The sequence below is a fragment of the Diabrotica virgifera genome, chromosome 2 (assembly GCF_917563875.1).
Source record: "Diabrotica virgifera virgifera chromosome 2, PGI_DIABVI_V3a".
NCBI classification, from domain to species: Eukaryota; Metazoa; Arthropoda; class Insecta; order Coleoptera; family Chrysomelidae; genus Diabrotica; species Diabrotica virgifera.
In genome coordinates this window covers 81,436,488-81,455,090 of record NC_065444.1, presented here as the reverse complement: position 1 = coordinate 81,455,090, position 18,603 = coordinate 81,436,488, and the positions used below count along the sequence as shown (strand labels likewise).

At 31.2% G+C, this 18,603-nt stretch overlaps 1 protein-coding gene across 1 annotated transcript in view; it reads right to left on the bottom strand.

Moving 5' to 3' along the window:
- LOC126879536 (juvenile hormone esterase-like) overlaps positions 1–18,603 on the bottom strand; it is a 37,547-nt gene that overhangs the window by 2,907 nt on the left and 16,037 nt on the right. Inside the window, exons 6-9 of the mRNA XM_050642690.1 lie at positions 16,468–16,603; positions 8,559–8,728; positions 4,770–4,911; positions 1,047–1,188 (exon numbers count right to left, since the gene is read on the bottom strand). Of these exons, the coding sequence (XP_050498647.1) occupies positions 1,047–1,188; positions 4,770–4,911; positions 8,559–8,728; positions 16,468–16,603 (590 nt within the window). The remainder of the gene's footprint in view (positions 1–1,046; positions 1,189–4,769; positions 4,912–8,558; positions 8,729–16,467; positions 16,604–18,603) is intronic.

Below are 18,603 nucleotides of genomic sequence, written 5' to 3'. Positions count from 1 at the left end.
TACTCTGTCTTTGTCCTACTAAGTTTTAAACCTTTTTCCTCGAGAGCTTGTCTTCACTGTCCAGTTTTTGTTATAAGTCTCTTTCACTATTTCCTACTAACACGATATCATCAGCATATATATTAAGCACCATGAAATGTTACCCTGTAGTTTCGCTGTTATCTGCTCCAAAACTAATGTAAATATATACGGCCTAAGCACCGAGCCTTGGTGTAATCCTACTTTCACATGAAATTTATAAGTCTCTCCCACATCTGTCCTAACACCAGTCGTTACTCTCTGATACACATACCTCACAATCTTTATATTTTCACCAGGGACTCCTTTCTTATTGAGTGCCCACCACAGAATCTCTCGAGGAACTCTATCATATGCTTTCTCAGGATCAATGAATACCATATAAGCGTTTGTTTCTGTACTCCTGTATTTTTACATCAACTGCCTTATAATGAAAATTGCATCTGTTGTTGATCTGCCCTGCATAAAGCCAAATTAATTCTCGGATATTTCTGTCTCTTCACGTATCCGTCTATCAATTACTCTTTCCCATATTTTCATGGTGTGGCTAAGCAGTTTTATAGCCCTGTAGTTTGTACATTGTTGTATATCTCCCTTGTTTTTGAAGACAGGTACTAGTATACTCCTTCTCCATTCTTCTGGCATTTGTCCAACTTCCATAATTCTATTAAATAAACCTGCTAGCCACCTTGTTCCTGTCTCTCCCAATGCTCTCCATACTTCCCCAGGAATATCATCTGGCCCTACCGATTTTCCTTTCTTTATTTTTTGAAACGCTTGAGCCACCTCCTCCTTTGTTATTTTGGTGACCATTGCTGCTACTGTCTCCGTTGACTCTACAGGCTGTCTGTCAAATAGATATATATCTCACTATGTAGTATGATATAATATATTATGGCAAAAAATCATATTTTAAAAATAAAAATCGACCTATTTTTCCTTAATATCGGCGAAATATAGTATCTTGTCTTTTTTTGCTATTGTTAATAATCTAAAAATATTGATATTAAAAAATAAAATGTACTTACTAAAATTTGACAAAATTAGTATACAGTTTGACAAACTTGTGAAGAACGAGTTGATCTGATTCTGGAAATTTACTAAGATCATCGTTGACCCCATCGTCCCATAAATATTGATTATCTTCACCATGACAAACTGTATCTACATCTGAGTAATAAAGAAATAGTATTAGAAAATCTTTTAATGAGATTTTTTTCAATAGAAAATAATACGAAATAAATAATATTTGATTCTTTATCTGAATATTAAAAAATATAGAAAACAGTTTGATAGTAAAAGCTCTACCTACTACAATGTTAGTAACTTTTCTTTTAATAAAAAATCCACAAGGAAAATAAAATTCCTGTCAACGCTTTCGGATTAAAAAATCCATCATCAGTGTTAAAAACTAGTTGTTGCCTTTCAACTTCAATATCGGAGGTTTCAATCCTCTTTACATTCCAACCACGTGGAAAGTGTCCTGTGTTGCCCTGACTAGTATCCAGGAATATTTGAAACATCACAAAATTTTAACGACAATACAGGGTGAGTCACCACTAACGCGACGGAAGATTACATCGAAATGGTAAAAGATTTCAAAAAAATTTAAATTGAATAGTTTGTAAGTTGGTAAAAGCTACATTTTAAAATTATTTCTAAATACACAGGGTGTCCCAATAAATGGCGGCGTATCAAAGTTTTATTTTTTCTTATGGAACACCCTATATTTTATTGAATTTTTTAATTGTCCGTAAAAAATAAGGTATAGTTTCATAAGGCCTCCCTATACCTATGTACAGAGTGTTCTGAGTTATGTTGACTTTTCTTAAAATGTAAAGTTTTAAAAGAAGGCTTATTTTCAAGTTATTTAAAAAGTTATAAAAACATTACTTTTACATCTAAATAGTTGGATATTGGTTGAATGTATTTCATGATTAATTATTACAGATTTGTCTACAGGGTGTTCAAAATTTACAGTTTCATTAGTGGAGTATTCAATGTGTCATATGATGCTTATTTTAAATGGAACACTATGTATATTAATAAACAATTATACTAAACAAATTTATCTCTTTCGAATGGTATATGGATATCCTATACATAGGTGTCATAGTTTTTGCGTTATTTACAATTATTTAAATTCTTAATCTGTAAATCGATTTTAAAATAAAAGATATAGTGAACTAATGTCATTGTATGACATTGTCATTTTATGACAATACGGTCTGGTAACTATCTTATAACTAATGCATTCCATGCTTGATTATTACACATTTATTTACAGGGTGTTCAAAATTTACATTTCCATTATTGGATTATTCAATGTAGCATAATATGATGGTTATTTTATTAGAACACCATGTATATTAATCAAGGATTATACTAACCACAGGTTGTTCCTCTTTCGAATGGTATATGGTATATGTTCTATAACTAGGAGTTATAGTTTGTGCGTAATTTACATTTTTTTTAAACGGTACATCGATATTAAAAATATTTATAGTCACTTTCGATTTTTAAACCCATCATCTTGGCATAGTTGTTATAGAGTGTAGTTGTAAATAAATATGTAGATATATTTTTATTTGCTGATTTGTAAAATAAATTTTTTCGAGATTAGTAATAATATTAAGAAAATAACTAAATACAAAATGAACCACAACTTACTATAAGTAAAAAATTATCAGTTATGCAATACATGTTCAAAATGTTTACAACAAGCAATTTTAAATAATTTGTTTACATTATTTAACATAGCTGGTGTTATAGACGCAAAAGTGTTCGAAATTCTTAATTTTATAAAAATGTCATCTGAAGTAGTAGGGTAGGAAGTGTAGCATTTACAATATTTTTAATATAACGCCATTTAAAAAAGTTCATCTTGGTCAATTCTGGTGACCTAGGTGGCCAAATATATGGATCGAATCTATCTATCCATTTATATCTAAATTTTATGTTGAGGTTGTTCTTAACATCACGTCAAAAATAAGCAGGAGCTCCGTCCAATTGGAGCCACATGTTTGTTCACACGCTAAGTGGAAGGTTTTAAGAAGGATCCAAAAAACTTGTTTTGAGAAATTTAAAAAAGCTGCTCTATTCAGATTTTCGTCAAAAAAATATGGATCGATAACGTACTCGCTCAGAATACTGCCCCAAACATTTACACTTCATCGGTGTTGGTGATCAACAGTAAAATGTTTGTTTACTGTATCATAATAAAATAAAAGCTATGTCTATTAACTAGACGATTATTATGAAAGCTAGGTAGATTCGTCTGTACACAATACATTCTTAAAAATAATCAGGATCTTCTCCAAATTCTTAAGTCTATAAACGAAAAGTTAGAAGTTCCTCTTCTGTCTAATGCTGGTGTAGTTGAGTTTTACACTGATGATAGTAGTTTTTCTTATGTATTCTACATACACTCGTTTGAATGATTTCCAATTGACTCGAAATTTTTCACGTACTAGTACATATTTGGGTTTTCCGTAACAAAAAGCAGGACATCAAGTTGTTTGACGTCATTAAAAATAAATGGTTTATTTTTATTTAACTTTTCGTACCTATGCAACATTACCAGTAGCACGGAATCTATCGAGAAATCTCTCAAAAACGTCCTTTTTTGGGTGTCTTCTATCAGGATCCCTTTAAGCGTAAACTTTAGAAGCTAGCAGAAAAAGTAGCATGTCTACTCTTTCATAAATATCGTGATTATTCATTTTTAGGAACAATTAAATTTGAATGTAATTGGCTCTGCCAAAGCCATTTTTAAGCAAAAAAAAATTTGAATATCATACACCGATATTTATATTTTTGATAATTACCAGACCGTACTGTCATAAACTGACAATGTCATACAATGACATTAATTAACTACATCTTTTGTTTTAAAATCGATTTACAGATTAAAAATTTAAATAATTGTAAATTACGCAAAAACTATGACACCTAGGTATAGGACATCCCTATATCATTCGAAAGAGGTAAATTTGTTTAGTATAATTATTTATTAATATACATGGTGTTCTATTTAAAATAAGCATCATATGACACATTAAATACTCCACTAATGAAACTGTAAATTTTGAACACCCTCTAGACAAATGTGTAATAATTAATCATGAAATACATTCAACCAATATCCAACTATTTAGATGTAAAAGTAATCTTTTTATAATTTCGTAAATAACTTGATAATAAGCCTTCTTTTAAAACTTAATATTTTAAGATAAGTCAACAGAACTCAGAACACTCTGTACATAGGTATAGGGAAGCCTTATGAAACTATACCTTATTTTTTGCGGACCATTAAAAAATTCACTAAAATACAGGGTGTTTCGTAAGAAAAAAATATAACTTTGATACGCCGCCATTTATTGGGACACCCTGTATACTTCAAACTAATTTTAAAATGTAGCTGTTATCAACTTACAAATCATTAAATTTAAATTGTTTTCAAATCTTTTACCATTTCGATGTAATCTTCCGTTGCGTTAGTGGTGACTCACCCTGTATATGTAGTAAATTCTAAAACTTTTTAACATTTAAAGGGTTTTTTCCCAAAACATTTTGGTGGCCAGGGCATGCACACTATTGGCTTCTTTAACACTGATGATGGATTTTTTAAATCCGAAAACGTTCTGTTATGTGATGTTACCCCTTATTTATAGACTTTTAAATATACCTTTTACAAAGGATCTAGTTTTTTTTATTTTAATCACAAAGCTGTACTTCGAATAATTCTTTACCTGGTGGCAAAAATGGCAGCAGCCCCATTACCCCTCCTAGTTCGCCTTTGTAAGAAAATCGGTAAAAGTAGTTCGGGACATTGGCAGATTGTAATTCAACTTGTTTGCATATTCCATGGATACAGAACCTGTCACTTAAATACTGAAAAAGACATTGGTACATTAGTAATTTTAATTTACTGCAGCGGACGAACACCTCAGAAGGTGATATTGTAGTAGATACTGATAAAATAACAAATTTTCAATAATCATAACGATATTAACAGACCCCTTATTACAAAAGATTTACAGCGAATAATTATCAAATACAATTATCAAAAAACTATAGTTTATTTTTTAAACAGGAGGAATAAACTAAAAAGACAGATTCACACCCAAGAAAGCCACTAGAATAATAACCAAATACATCTTCTTTTTTGGTTGATCTAGTCGGCCTTCAACGGTAATTCATAAATATTATATTAAATTAATACGTCGCTAAACAGTTCCAAAAACAACTGCTTTTTATATAAAAGCAGACAAACAATCTAAAAATTAAAGGAATAACATAGAAAACACAAAAATCGCCGACATAACTTAATTAACCTATGAAATGTCACTAGTGCCAAAATTTGATAAATGTCATTAGTGTCAAATTTTTATAACAGTGGAGTAAACCTGCCTGCAGTTGGACCAATTACAAACAAGCAATACAGCGCGGTAAATTTGAATCACTCCTCTTGGTTAAAAAACAAACCGGCAAAAAGAAGAGAAAAAAAAAGAATGTGTGTGTACTTTGTACGCAGTAAGAAGTTATACTTATATTATTATGATTTCAACGAAATTAATATGCTTAACTGGTTATTTGTATTTTATTTGAATAATAAACTAACTTTCTTTACCAACCACTTTTAATAAATTTTTATTTAAACGATACCAAAAATATAAAAAAAATATGGATCGTCCGGGATTTGAACCCGGGACCTCTTGATCTCCGGTCAGACGCTCTTATCTATATCCCTATATCCCTTTTGCTTTGACAGGTTACAAGATTTCTCATACATACTGACAAATTTAATACAAAAATACTTTAAATATACTTACTATTATTATGTGTATACACCGTTCTTAGGCGTCAACGCCCTTCGGTAGGGATCTATGGAGGAGTATCACCAAGCCGGAAGCCCTTATCCCTTCCCGTACCGCTCCTCCATAGGCCGATCAGACGCCAGTATATTCCAGACCAAGCCGTTACTATTATTATAAAATATCTTATTCCCGAGGAAGACAAATCTGGCGGGATGTAGAATAGCATTATGTTGTTTTATGTGCCATTAGAGTGAAAACTTAGTCTTTTTGCTAGCAGTTGCCGCTAGGGCATCTATGCCATTTTGTTCGTTGCAATCCGGGACTGCACGCTGGGGTTTGTTTTGGTTGGATCGGGGAGAGCAGCATATGTGCCTCCTGATGAGAGACTAATAAGTTTCGAAACCGGTAGGGGTGCTTGCAGCACTCTCTGATTAGACTAGAATATGGTTCGGCTGTGTTTTTGTTGTGCAACGAAATTGAAAATGGTTATTCATTTTTGATTTACATTTACTCTGTGTGGAGTATGAAGGGAACCATTCTCGTTGGAATTTTACCGCGCTGAGTAGATGGGACGTGAGATGAGACTCATCTTCCTTAGTCTCAGCATCCGTATGGCTTGCAAATTGTAGAAGCCTCGGAGGTGTAACCAAAGAAGGTTCCCATTGTTTTCATTCTGGTGGGATGTAGAATAGCATTATGTTGTTTTATGTGCCATTAGAGTGAAAACTTAGTCTTATTAGTATTATTATTATTATCTCTTGATGATGACATTGTTATCTATATTAAATCGGTACACTGTTCAAAATATCTCGCGAGATTAGCCTAAACATACAGTATGGTGCAATTTTTTATAATAAATTCGTTATTTCGTAAGCCAGCGACTTTAAGTAAACATCCTGAAATAGTTCATTTTTTTTTCTTTTTGAATTATGATTTCTTTACATATTATATCTATATCATACTAGTGACGTCATCCATTTAAGCGTGATGACGCAATCGATGATTTTTTTCTAACGAGAATAGGGGTCGTGTACTACCTCATTTGAAAGATTATTTAATTCCCTATCGAGTAATATAAACATTGACATAATTGTTTATACAAAGTGTCCAAGAAAAATTATTTTGAATTAAATTAATTGATACAAAAAAAAAGAATATATGTAATTTATTTAATTTGAAATACATTTGAGTGCTGTCAGAAAACAAAAAAAAAATGTTTTCTTGATAAATAACCATTTCTTTTAGCTTAAATTCAATGTTTTAACTGCAAAGAGGCAGACGGGTGGAGGCTTGAATATTGAAATTAAGCAGGAAAGAATGTTTATTTATAAAAAAAAAAACATTTTTTTATATCTTCGATAAGAGTAGAATGTATATTCAATTAACCCGGGAACAGTCGCGCTTTTTTTGTCACGCAATCGGTCGCGCGTTAGACTTTGTCTAACAATACGAATTTAGACGCGAATTTACAACAAATCTTTATGTTATAGTATTTTTATTTACTTGTAATGTTAGAAATATTATTTCTAACAATTGAAGACACAAGTGCCTGAAGGGTCTATGTGACAATTTTTCAAAATATATTTTTTATGTTAAAAGTAAGATTTAGAAGCTAGAAATCCTTCAAACAAGTCAAACACGTTTTAAAATTAATATTTTCTAAGTTACTAGAGCGTAAAGGATCTATGTACACAGTAAATTTTAAAATTTAAGTGCATAAAGGATCTATGTACACTTTTTATGTATAGTATTTTTACTACAAAGCGATATTACGTAGGTCAAAATTTTTGACGTAAGAGAACTGTCAAAACATTAGAATGTGACTTTTATTATTGCCATGTTTAATATAAACATGGCAATAATGAAAAGTCATAATATCAAAGCAATAATATCGCTTTTGTAGTAAAAATACTATAGACACCTATAAAAAATATATAATAAATATTTTTTTAAGTTTTTTTTTATATTGTTAATAAATATATTAGTATTAGGACTACCTATCCTATAAATTTAGTCTATTTATATCTTACAGTAAAAAAGTTCTAGTATAAAAACTTTAACTTCATTTTTCTCAATAACTTGCAAATGTCACATAGACCCTTTATGCACTTGTGTCTTCAATTATTAAAGCTATTTTTTTTCTCACCAAAGCCATAAATTCCAAAAACAGCTGAAGAAGAAGAAGAAGAAAAATAAACCTACACATTACTACACCCATCCTCAAGGCACTTACGAGTGGAAAGTTATGTTGCAAAATTGTTCATCAAGTTATCACGAAAAGGGGTAAAATGTTAGATTTTTTCTAACGGCGCGACTGCTCGCGGGTTAAAATTAGATTATTCTTTTTGTGTCAATTAATTTAATTCAAAAAAAAATTTTGTTTGAGACTTTGTATAAAAATTATGATACTGTTTATATTACGGAATAGAGAATTGAATAACCTTTCAAACGAGCTAGCACACGACCCCTATTATCATTAAAAAAAAATCATCGATTACGTCATCACACCCAGATGGATGACGTCACTGGTATGATAAATGTATATTCTATATGCCAAAAATTCATATTTTAAAAATAAAAATCGGTCTGTTTCAGGATTTTCCCTTACAGTCACTGGCTTACGAACTAACGAATTTATTCTAAATATTTGCACCATATTGTATATGTATATCCCACATAATATGTATTAATAACTGATTTAAAATTATAATCCAGTCTTACCCTTATAAAAGCGCCGAAATCTTCCACAAAACTAGAATTATCCGTGTATAGTTGTTTTCTCAAATTGCCAGCAATTGCTCTATCTTCAGGAGACATGTTTATTCTGCTATCAATTAGTTGGCTTGGATTTTGATCCAACAATTTTAAAATGTCTTCGTTTTTTAAAAAAGCTAAAAATAATAGTTGTATAGTTGTGGTTTACAATTAACGTGGTTAACGTTTTACAGAAAAAAGCAAAATGATTGTGACAGGGAAATTGTGAAAAAAATGAAAAAAAAAAAAAATATTGCACCAAGGCTCTGTGCTTAGTCCGTATTTATTCTCATTAGTTTTGGACCAGATAACAGCGAAACTACAGGGTAACATTCCATGGTGCTTAATGTATGCTGATGATGTCGTGTTAGTAGGAAATAGTGAAAGAGACTTAGAACAAAAACTGGAACAGTGGAGACAAGCTCTGGAGGAAAAAGGTTTAAAACTTAGTAGGACAAAAACAGAGTATTTGGAATGTTCATTTAAAGATGGAGATACTACAAATAAAATGGTATCTTTGGATGGTGAAATGATTGTGAAAAGCAATAGTTTTAAGTACCTAGGATCGGTATTACAGAGTAATGGAGAAATAGATGGAGATGCATGCAGTAGAATTAGGGCTGGATGGATGAAGTGGAAAGAAGCGAGTGGTGTGTTGTGTGACAGAAAAATTCCAATGAAGCTGAAGGGAAAATTCTATAAAACAGCCATAAGACCGGCTATGATGTACGGGACTGAATGTTGGGCAGTGAAAAAGAAAGAGGAACAACGAATGCATGTGGCGGAAATGAGAATGCTTAGATGGATGAGTGGAGTGACAAAGAAGGATAAAATTAGAAATGAGTATATTAGGGGAAGTCTAGGTGTGGCACCAATTGATGCCAAAATGAGAGAGCATAGGTTAAGATGGTTCGGTCATGTTCAACGTCGAGACGTTAATCACCCAATACGAAGAATAGCTGAAGTGCAGATTCCTGGAAGGAGTAGGAGAGGAAGACCAAAGAAGACCTGGGGGGAGGCGATAAGGCAGGACATGTTGGTAAAGGGGATTAACATTGATATGACCCAAGACAGAATTGTGTGGAGAAATGCAATTAGGGAAGCCGACCCCGCATAGGGATAAGGCAAAGAGAATGATGATGAATTGTGACAGGGAAAATATAAATTAATTGAAAACGTACTTGAAAAAGAGAGTATCATTTGTACATATTTCTAAAAGTAGGTCAAACCAACAACAGGTGCACCAAGAGAAAAATTTCTTTTCTCGTAAAACACCGATTTCTTTGAGCAATATTTCTTAAAAGTTAACATATCCTATTAACTTAAACATACCGGTTCACATATAAAGAAACGAGTTTTTTAAACACAACTCAATAACTTCTTACAGATAATTTCTTCAATACTAAGAAATGCATTAATGGGTACATTTAATTTTCTTATCCTAAAGTTTTTATTTCTTAGATTGAAAACTACAAATATTTTGCAGTATAAGAAATATAATGTTAAGTTAATCCATAATAATATTTGTGAACAAGAAATTTTCTTGCAATCAAATAAATATTTTAAAACAAAAGAAATAATTCTTCAGAAATACCCTCTGTAGTAACTGTGGTTTTAAAATAAAAACTTTGTCATTAATGCCGAAATGTTACTTGCAAAGAGATTTTCTTCCACAAAAGAATTGCGCAGATTTACTATTTATGATTTAGTCGTCAGTGTTTGTCAAGATGGCGTGATATGTTCATGTTCATATAGATGGATGTTGGATTTATTGTTGTTCTTTAATAATTAACGGATATTTTGAAGGTACGTACATATAGATATTAAATAAAAGTAAATTGAGTAATTTAAGATGTAATAATAATATTGTTGCGTATCCGAATGGTTAAAAAAGAAACATAAGATAGTATCTTTATATGCTTTTTAGGTATAATGATGGACGACTCTGAAATAAAGGAGCTTATTATTCTAACTGGGAAATATGCCACAATTTAAAGCTGGGACAGAATGATATAATATATAGCTTCAGAACAATATTAAGAAAGGAGTTATTAACCAACTGCGAGGCCTTCCAGAAATGGTAGAACTTCATACATGTAAGTACCTTTTTAAAAATGTGTATACTTATGTATCAACTATAATAGGTTTCTTGAATGTATTGCCTTCTATAAAAATATACAATACAACGCTATATCAAACATGGCGGTTGCAACGATGAGGATGTTTTCTGTTAATTTATTTGAGATAAAGAAATCAGTTAGTCTAAAGAAATATATGTTTATGGTTAAGAAATGTTATTGCCGAAAACCGTGAATTAGTTAATATGTATTAAATGACTTAGATGTAAACTAATAATACTTTCCCGTAATAAAATTTATTAATGATTAGGTATGCTGTCTCTTTTAGATTATAAGAAAATTACATATTATTATGTCTGCTTCAATGTTTTACATTGGTTGTATTTTCCCTCTTGTTTTAGCTAAACAATGTTTATTGTGTGACTTAATATTATACAGATAAATAATTAATATTTCATTAACAAAAAGAAAAAAATAAACAAAGATGTGTAGGTTAAATAATGCCATGTTTGAACTAAATATGATTGATTATTATTAGTATAATAGTTCTTATGTGGGGCCGTGTATTTGTTTTTTTTGTATTTCCTAAATTTGTCAAAATAAATATCTATAGATGTATTTATAAAAAAATTTTTATTAAAGTAAGTTTACTCTTTCTACATAACGATTTTGTTTTAGTGAATTGCTGATATACAAAGTGCTGTTAACAAAAGAAGGAAAATTTGAGGAAGTTGGATTTGCCTCTCCATCCTTTTATTATTGTGTAGAAGCCAGTAGTTTTAAGAGTGGAGAAAATATTTGTATGTAATAATAACGTTTTATATCTTGTTTTATTAATAAATAATGATTTTACCTTAACACAATGATTTATTTCGCCGTATGTAATATCACTTTATTTTCAAGAAATATTAACTTAACTCTAAATATACGTTTATCTCTGCGAAATATATTTCTTAACATTAAATACACTAATTATTAATAGTAAAATAATAATATTCCTTACTAAGAAATATTATTGCTCAGAAAGAATAATGTTTTAATGTGTAAAAAATATATTTTTATGACTAATAAAATTAATTAACATCAAGTGTAATTTCTTTCTGATAAATGGGTTTGAAGTTTGCCAGAAAGTGATAGTTCAATCATGTTTAAGATACATTTCTTTGGCTATAGTAGAATTTATTTGAAATATTTTAAAAAATTATATCTTACATACAAAGATATATTTCTTAGGCAATATGCCAAGTCGATCTTTCTTAAATATTAATAAAGTTTCTTTATGTCAAGAATTTTTTTCTCTCGGTGAGTATTTAAAAAAAAATTGATGTGTAAAATTACTAATTAAATTCAGCTAAGTACTTTTGGCAATAGCACACGCCATTATTAGGGCTTCCTATAGAAAACAGCAAGTTAAGAGGATTTGTTATGCAAATAAAATGGTTGAAAAAACTTACGTCTACAGGTCATAATATAATGCATCATAGAAGAGTAATTGTTGAAATGGAACATGTTAAAAGATTTCTTAGAATTTATCAAAAATTATCGAAAACTTAAGAAAAAACTGTTAGGTAATTGACTCAGTGTATAAGCAATTCGATGAAAACAAACAAGGAAAGGTCTCATTTGCCAAATTCATCATGTTGATGAATGTTGATGTATTTATCAATGTTGATAACATACAACAGCTTTCCATAAAACGATAACAAACCGATGAAAATTATACACATAAAGATCGCTACAGACTATGCATGTATTTGCGATTCGTGATGAGCGATACGTGATTTATCCAGTTCGTTGTACATTGGAACCTCGATAACTCGGATTAACTGGGACCGCGGCCGATCCGGTTTATCGAAAATCCGAGTTAGGCGGAGAATATGGTAAAAATTAATAAAACATGGTATACTTACAGATAAACTCCGTCATAATTGATATAACATGAAATATATTTATATGCACAGTACACATCTAAATTACGTGTAGAGTATAGAATATTGTTCATTTCTTGGTAAAAAAACTCATGCATACACAAAAAAACGCAAACACAAACCGACCTGAAGAACGCTTACAGAACGGAAGCGAAAAATACGACTGTAATACTACACAAAATACGGTCACAATCGGAACAAAGTTATGTTATTTAAGAACAAGGGAAACTACGTAGTGTAGCCGATATGTGAAACAATTGTGCATTTATTGATAGAAGTATATAATTTGGACCTCATATACTACACATACAAAGATTCAAATTAAATATGAGGCCATCTCAGATTTTGCCTTTTTTACAAAAATGGCGGGCATTCAAAATGGCCACTATACATAATATGTATACAAAAACTGAGATGGCATCATATCTAAATTTAAACCTTTATGTGTAGTATTATGCGTGGTCCAAATTATATGCTTCTACCATTTAATGCACAATAGTTCTTATAATATCTGCACAAATCTGTCGCAAATAGGTACATTGTGAAGATACGTTATGCATTGATTACATGGTAATTAACATAACTAAAAAGTTCAAAATATTTCCTAAAAAATATTTTTACGCTATTTTCATGGCGGTATTAACTTTTTGAAAAATTATTCATACAGGGTGAAAGAATTAAAAAAAATTATTCTTTTACATAAAAACCAGGATAAACACAACTTTTGATAAACCGATTCATCCCGTTCAAGCCCTCGATCTTATACATAAAAAAGGATATTCCAAATTTGGTTGAAACCCAACTTCTCGTTCAAAATTTATCGTGCTATTAGTTACATATTATGTAACGATCTTATACCTACATAAAAAAGGATATTCCAAATTTGGTTGAAATCTAACTGCTCGTTCAAAAGTTATCATGCTATTAGTTACATATTATGTCACGATCTTATAATTAAAAAAAGGATATTCCAAATTTGGTTGAAATCTAACTTCTCGTTCAAAAATTATCGTGGAAGTTAGATTTCAACCAAATTTGGAATATCCTTTTTTATGTATAAGATCGAGGGCTTGAACGGGATGAATCGGTTTACCAAAAGTTGTGTTTATCCTGGTTTTTATGTAAAAAAATATTTTTTTTGAAGATATTCTTCTTTAGCGGCGAATCGATTGAGGGTAAAATTGTACATTTATCGCGCGCCTGCGCACACTGACAGTATGTAGTTCTGACAGTATGTTGCTAATCTTTCAAGATAGGTATGTATGTATCTGTAACCGTGCAAATAAGTCATTAAAAGAATATATTAGGGGTTTTAGGAAATGTATTATTTATTATAACTCTTGTGTTTTTGGATTAATAAAATATTATGTAAGCATAACATTTTTACACTATATGTCGCCGTGTTGTGTAATTATATCTGAAACTTACATGTTTATTTCTAGTGCCTCGATGGAGTAGTTAGAAATGCGTTAGCACTGAAATTGGAAGGTTGCGGGTTCAATTCCCCCGGGCGGTTCATATTTTTTTTTTATTTTTGGTTGTTTTAATAAAAAATTTTTGAAAGTGGTAGATAAGAAAGTTAGTTTGATTTTTAAATAAAATACAAATAACCTTTTAAGTATATTTACTTCGTTTAAATTACCTATTATATAATAGAAAAATATCTTCTTACGTGCGTACATAGTACACACACATTCTTTTTTTTTAATTCTTTCACCCTGTATGAATTAATTTTTCAAAAAGTTAATACCGCCATTGAAACGAGCGTAAAAATATTTTTTAGGAAATATTTTGAACTTTTTATTTATGTTAATTACCATGTAATCAATGCATAACCTATCTTCACAATGTACCTATGTGCGACAGATTTGGGCAGATATTATAAGAATAATTATTGTGCATTTAATGGTAGAAGCATATAATTTGGACCACGTATACTACACATAAAGGTTCAAATTTAGACATGAGACGATTTCAGTTTTTGTTCCTTTTACAAAAATGGCAGGCATACAAAATGGCAACTATACATAAGTATATATATATAACTAATAACACGATAACTTTTGAAGGAAAAATCCGATTTCAGCCAAATTTGTCACCAAGGTTCTTTTTTTGATAAATAAGATCGAAGTCTTGAACCGGAAGAATCGATTTACCAGAAGTTGTGGTTTTACTGTCTTTTTATGTAAAAATATGTTGTTCCTTTTTCAATTCTCTCAGCCTGTATATATTAATTTTTCAGAAAGGTAATACCGCCATTAAAAATAGTGTAAAAATATTTTGAACTTTTTAGTTATGTTAATTACCATTTAATAAATGCATAACGTATGTTCAGTTCACATGTAAATATGGGCGGCAGATTCATTTTGAATGCCCGCCATTTTTGTAAAAGGCAAAATCTGAGATGGCCTCATATCTAAATTTGAACCTTTATATGTGCAGTATCTGTGGTCCAAATTATATGCTTCTATCATGAAATGCGCAATTCTTATAATATTTGCACGAATCTGGCGCACTAAAGACCATTGCTCAAAAAAGAATTTTTGAAATAGTCTTTTAGTCTTTTTTGAACAATGCTATTGGTATTCAATATGGTGATGAATCAAATAATTCACGAAGTAAGAAAACGACATGGATACCACCTGGGGGCGCATAAAATCACGATACTATGCTATGTCGATGATGCAGTATTAATTGCTGATAACGAGGATGACCTACAAAGGCAGCTCTACACTTTCAATATCACAGCAAATAAACTTAATATGAGAATATCAGTGGAAAAAACTAAATGTATAGTGATAAGTAATGACCCACGTAGATGCAAGTTAGAAATAGACGGCAAAATTGTAGAACAAGTAATGAAATTCAATTACCTAGGAGCAGAGATCACTAGTGACAGGAATATAAGAACAGAGACTACAACGCAAGCAACAAAAGCGGCAAGAGTAAGTGGTTGCCTCCGAGAAACCATATGGAGAAACAAATATCTGACCACGGAAAGCAAAATAAAAGTATACAAGGCAACAGTAAGACCTATCCTAACATATGCAACGTAGACAAGGACCGATACAAGAAAGACGAAACAACAAATCAAAAATATCGAAATGCGAAATACGAGAACGATGCAAAATTCAAAATATTAACGGGGATAAAAACAAGAAAGAAAAATTGGAACGAACATGTAAACCGAATGGAACCAGATAGATTAGCGAAAATCTGTAAAAACAACAAGCCATATAGCAGAAGACCCGTTTTAAGGCAGCCGAAAAGGTGGAAATACAATGTACAGTCAACAATAACTGAAACATAATCAGTTTTATTTAATAGTGCTTTGTACAGAGTAGATTGTAAATTTGCAAATTTCAAAATAAACAAAAAGTATTTTAAGCACAAGAATGCGCCATGTAAAGTTTGCACATTTTACGTGGCGCAAAATAATTAACGTAGCCTGTATACACACTCTAACAAACTAGTGCGCACAGCGAATGGACGAATTAACTACGAGCACATCACAAACTTCGGCGAATAAGCGGTTCGTGTTGATGCGCAGCCTTTGATGTTAGTTAAATTACCGCTCAGAAGAGCGAATTACTGTGCACATACGAATCATGTTATTTACGAATCGATTTTTAACAAATCAGGACCTCGATTTTTGACCCTTCACTTCGTCATCGAACGTATTCGCTTTGTATCTGTTTAGTTTACAGATAGCGAAAGATTGATAACGAAGCGAAGGGTCAAAAATCAAGGTCCTGATCCTACACACTATTCCTCAACTGCCCATAAATCACGCATCGCATAGTATGTAGCCATCTTACAAAATCATTTGGATGAGAACATACACTATTAACATCAGGCGAGCTTTCTTACCAGCACCTCCTCCTTCTTCTGAAGTAAATCCACTTAATACTGGCACCTTTTTATAATTTCCTGATAAAAATGCTGCAAAACTGCCATAGGAGAACGGTCCTTCTAGTTCCGTAGACACTCCTATTGGGATTCCCGCCTGTAAATAAAAGAAGTATTACATATTGTAGTAATATGTAGTCCAGGAACCAAAGCTTTTCACCTCGCAATTTTTACAGAATGGATCAATTTGATTGAAAATTTAAGAATAAGTAGTGGATAGTCCATGGATCAAAATCTATATGATGCCGATAGGCGCTTTTACCATGGGGGTGGTTGCTCCATCTCGGGGGTGGAAATTGTTTATTATATTTTGACCGCAAAAGTTAATAAAAACATTCATTCTAAGCAAAAAATATTCTATACATTTTGTTGATAAAATTAATAGTTTTTGATTTATTCGCTATCGAAAGTGTTAGTTTTATATCTAAAAATCAATGTTTTTCGATGGTATACTCATTTCCGATTCAGTCAATTTTTGCCGTAGAACAAATTTAATCAAACCAATTTCTTGGAAAATAAATGACCAACAATTTCATATTTAAACATTTTTCGTATCTCTGATGCCAATCTTTCTATTCTGAAGAAAATGGCATTTTTTACCAAATTGCAAACATTCGTTATTCGCTTTAAACTTCAGTTTTTTACAAACTAATCTTTCTAGGCCTCGACACCGTAAGGTACAAGAGGACGGCTTAAGTGTAAAAATCTTTCTAAGCCAGTCAAACTTCTAGAATCTATTAAGAATAGATAAATAAAGAAGAATGAATAAGTCCAATGACTAAAAACATCGCTAACTTACATTATTACGCTTCCAATTAGATTTCTCCTTTTTTTTTCAAAAAATATATATTGGTTTTTTAACCGTAACTTTTTTATTTTTTATCCTAGAAAGTTCGCTAAATAAGAATTTTGTAGGTTTTTACAAGATCTATAACGCTAATAATACTAAATCCTTTTAAAATTCTTAGTCACAAAAAGAGGTGGCATTGAAAATGATAGTAAGGGTGGTTTTTGAATGATATTACAAGTTTTAAACCCTATTTTAAGCTTCATTACTTGAACTAATGTAGGTAGCTTCGATCACTGTTTAAATCATATTGTAAATACGTGTGTGTTTTTTTGTGTTTTATTGGCACTGGTTTTCAGAACCAACTGGCCAGTCAATTTCATAATGATTTTTTACACTATAACTTATCACTAACTCAGGAGAGAATGTGTAGTGTGTGTTGAGTAAGTGTCTTGTTACTTTGCAAAGTCGACGTCATTGTATTTGAAAAGAGACTCTAATTGTATCCAAACGTCTGCGGTCCCTCCGGTGAGTACCGATCCCACAAGGACAGAAACTATAAAGAAATAGATGAAGATCTATTAATTTAGAATAAACGAAAAATTTCTGACCCTGGTGAGATTCGAACTCACTACCATTCGGACCTTTCGATCCAAAGGTAGGCGCTCTTACCACTGAGCCAGAGAGGGGGTATATTGTAAATACATAGAAGTAAAAAATACATGAGAAATAAGTATGGATAAACTAACTAAATTCTAAAAATAACTAAATTTATTTTTAAAAAATTTTAGCGTTAATTTAGGTTTAACTGTCTACGCAAGTCAATGAGAGCAAGAACAGGCAGGATATTACCTCCGAATTCTATCCTACTGCATGGATTTTAATGAAATTTTGGGAATAGCCTCTACTTATCTCTTAGTTTAAAGTCTATCCTATATACTATGGCACTCTTATCTTGGCGATGGTTCCCACCCCTTCAAGGGGGTGGAAAAAAGCCACGAAAATGGCTAGAGAACTTAATTCTAAGCAAAAACTGTTCCACAACTTTTCTTTTTTTTTTAACATTCATTACTTTTTGAGTTATTCGTGGTTGAAAAATGGCCATTTTCGTTGAAAAATGACACCATTTTGGACAGTTTTTTGCGAATACCTGAAAAACTATGCATGTTACTAAAAAACCATATATAGTCGGTTCGTTAAACTCAGACGCAACTGGCTAGATATTTTAGTCGATAATTTTTTTGTTTTTTGCCAATTTTGCAAAAATTGGCAAAATTACTAACTATTTAGTGATTATTAACTATTTAGTA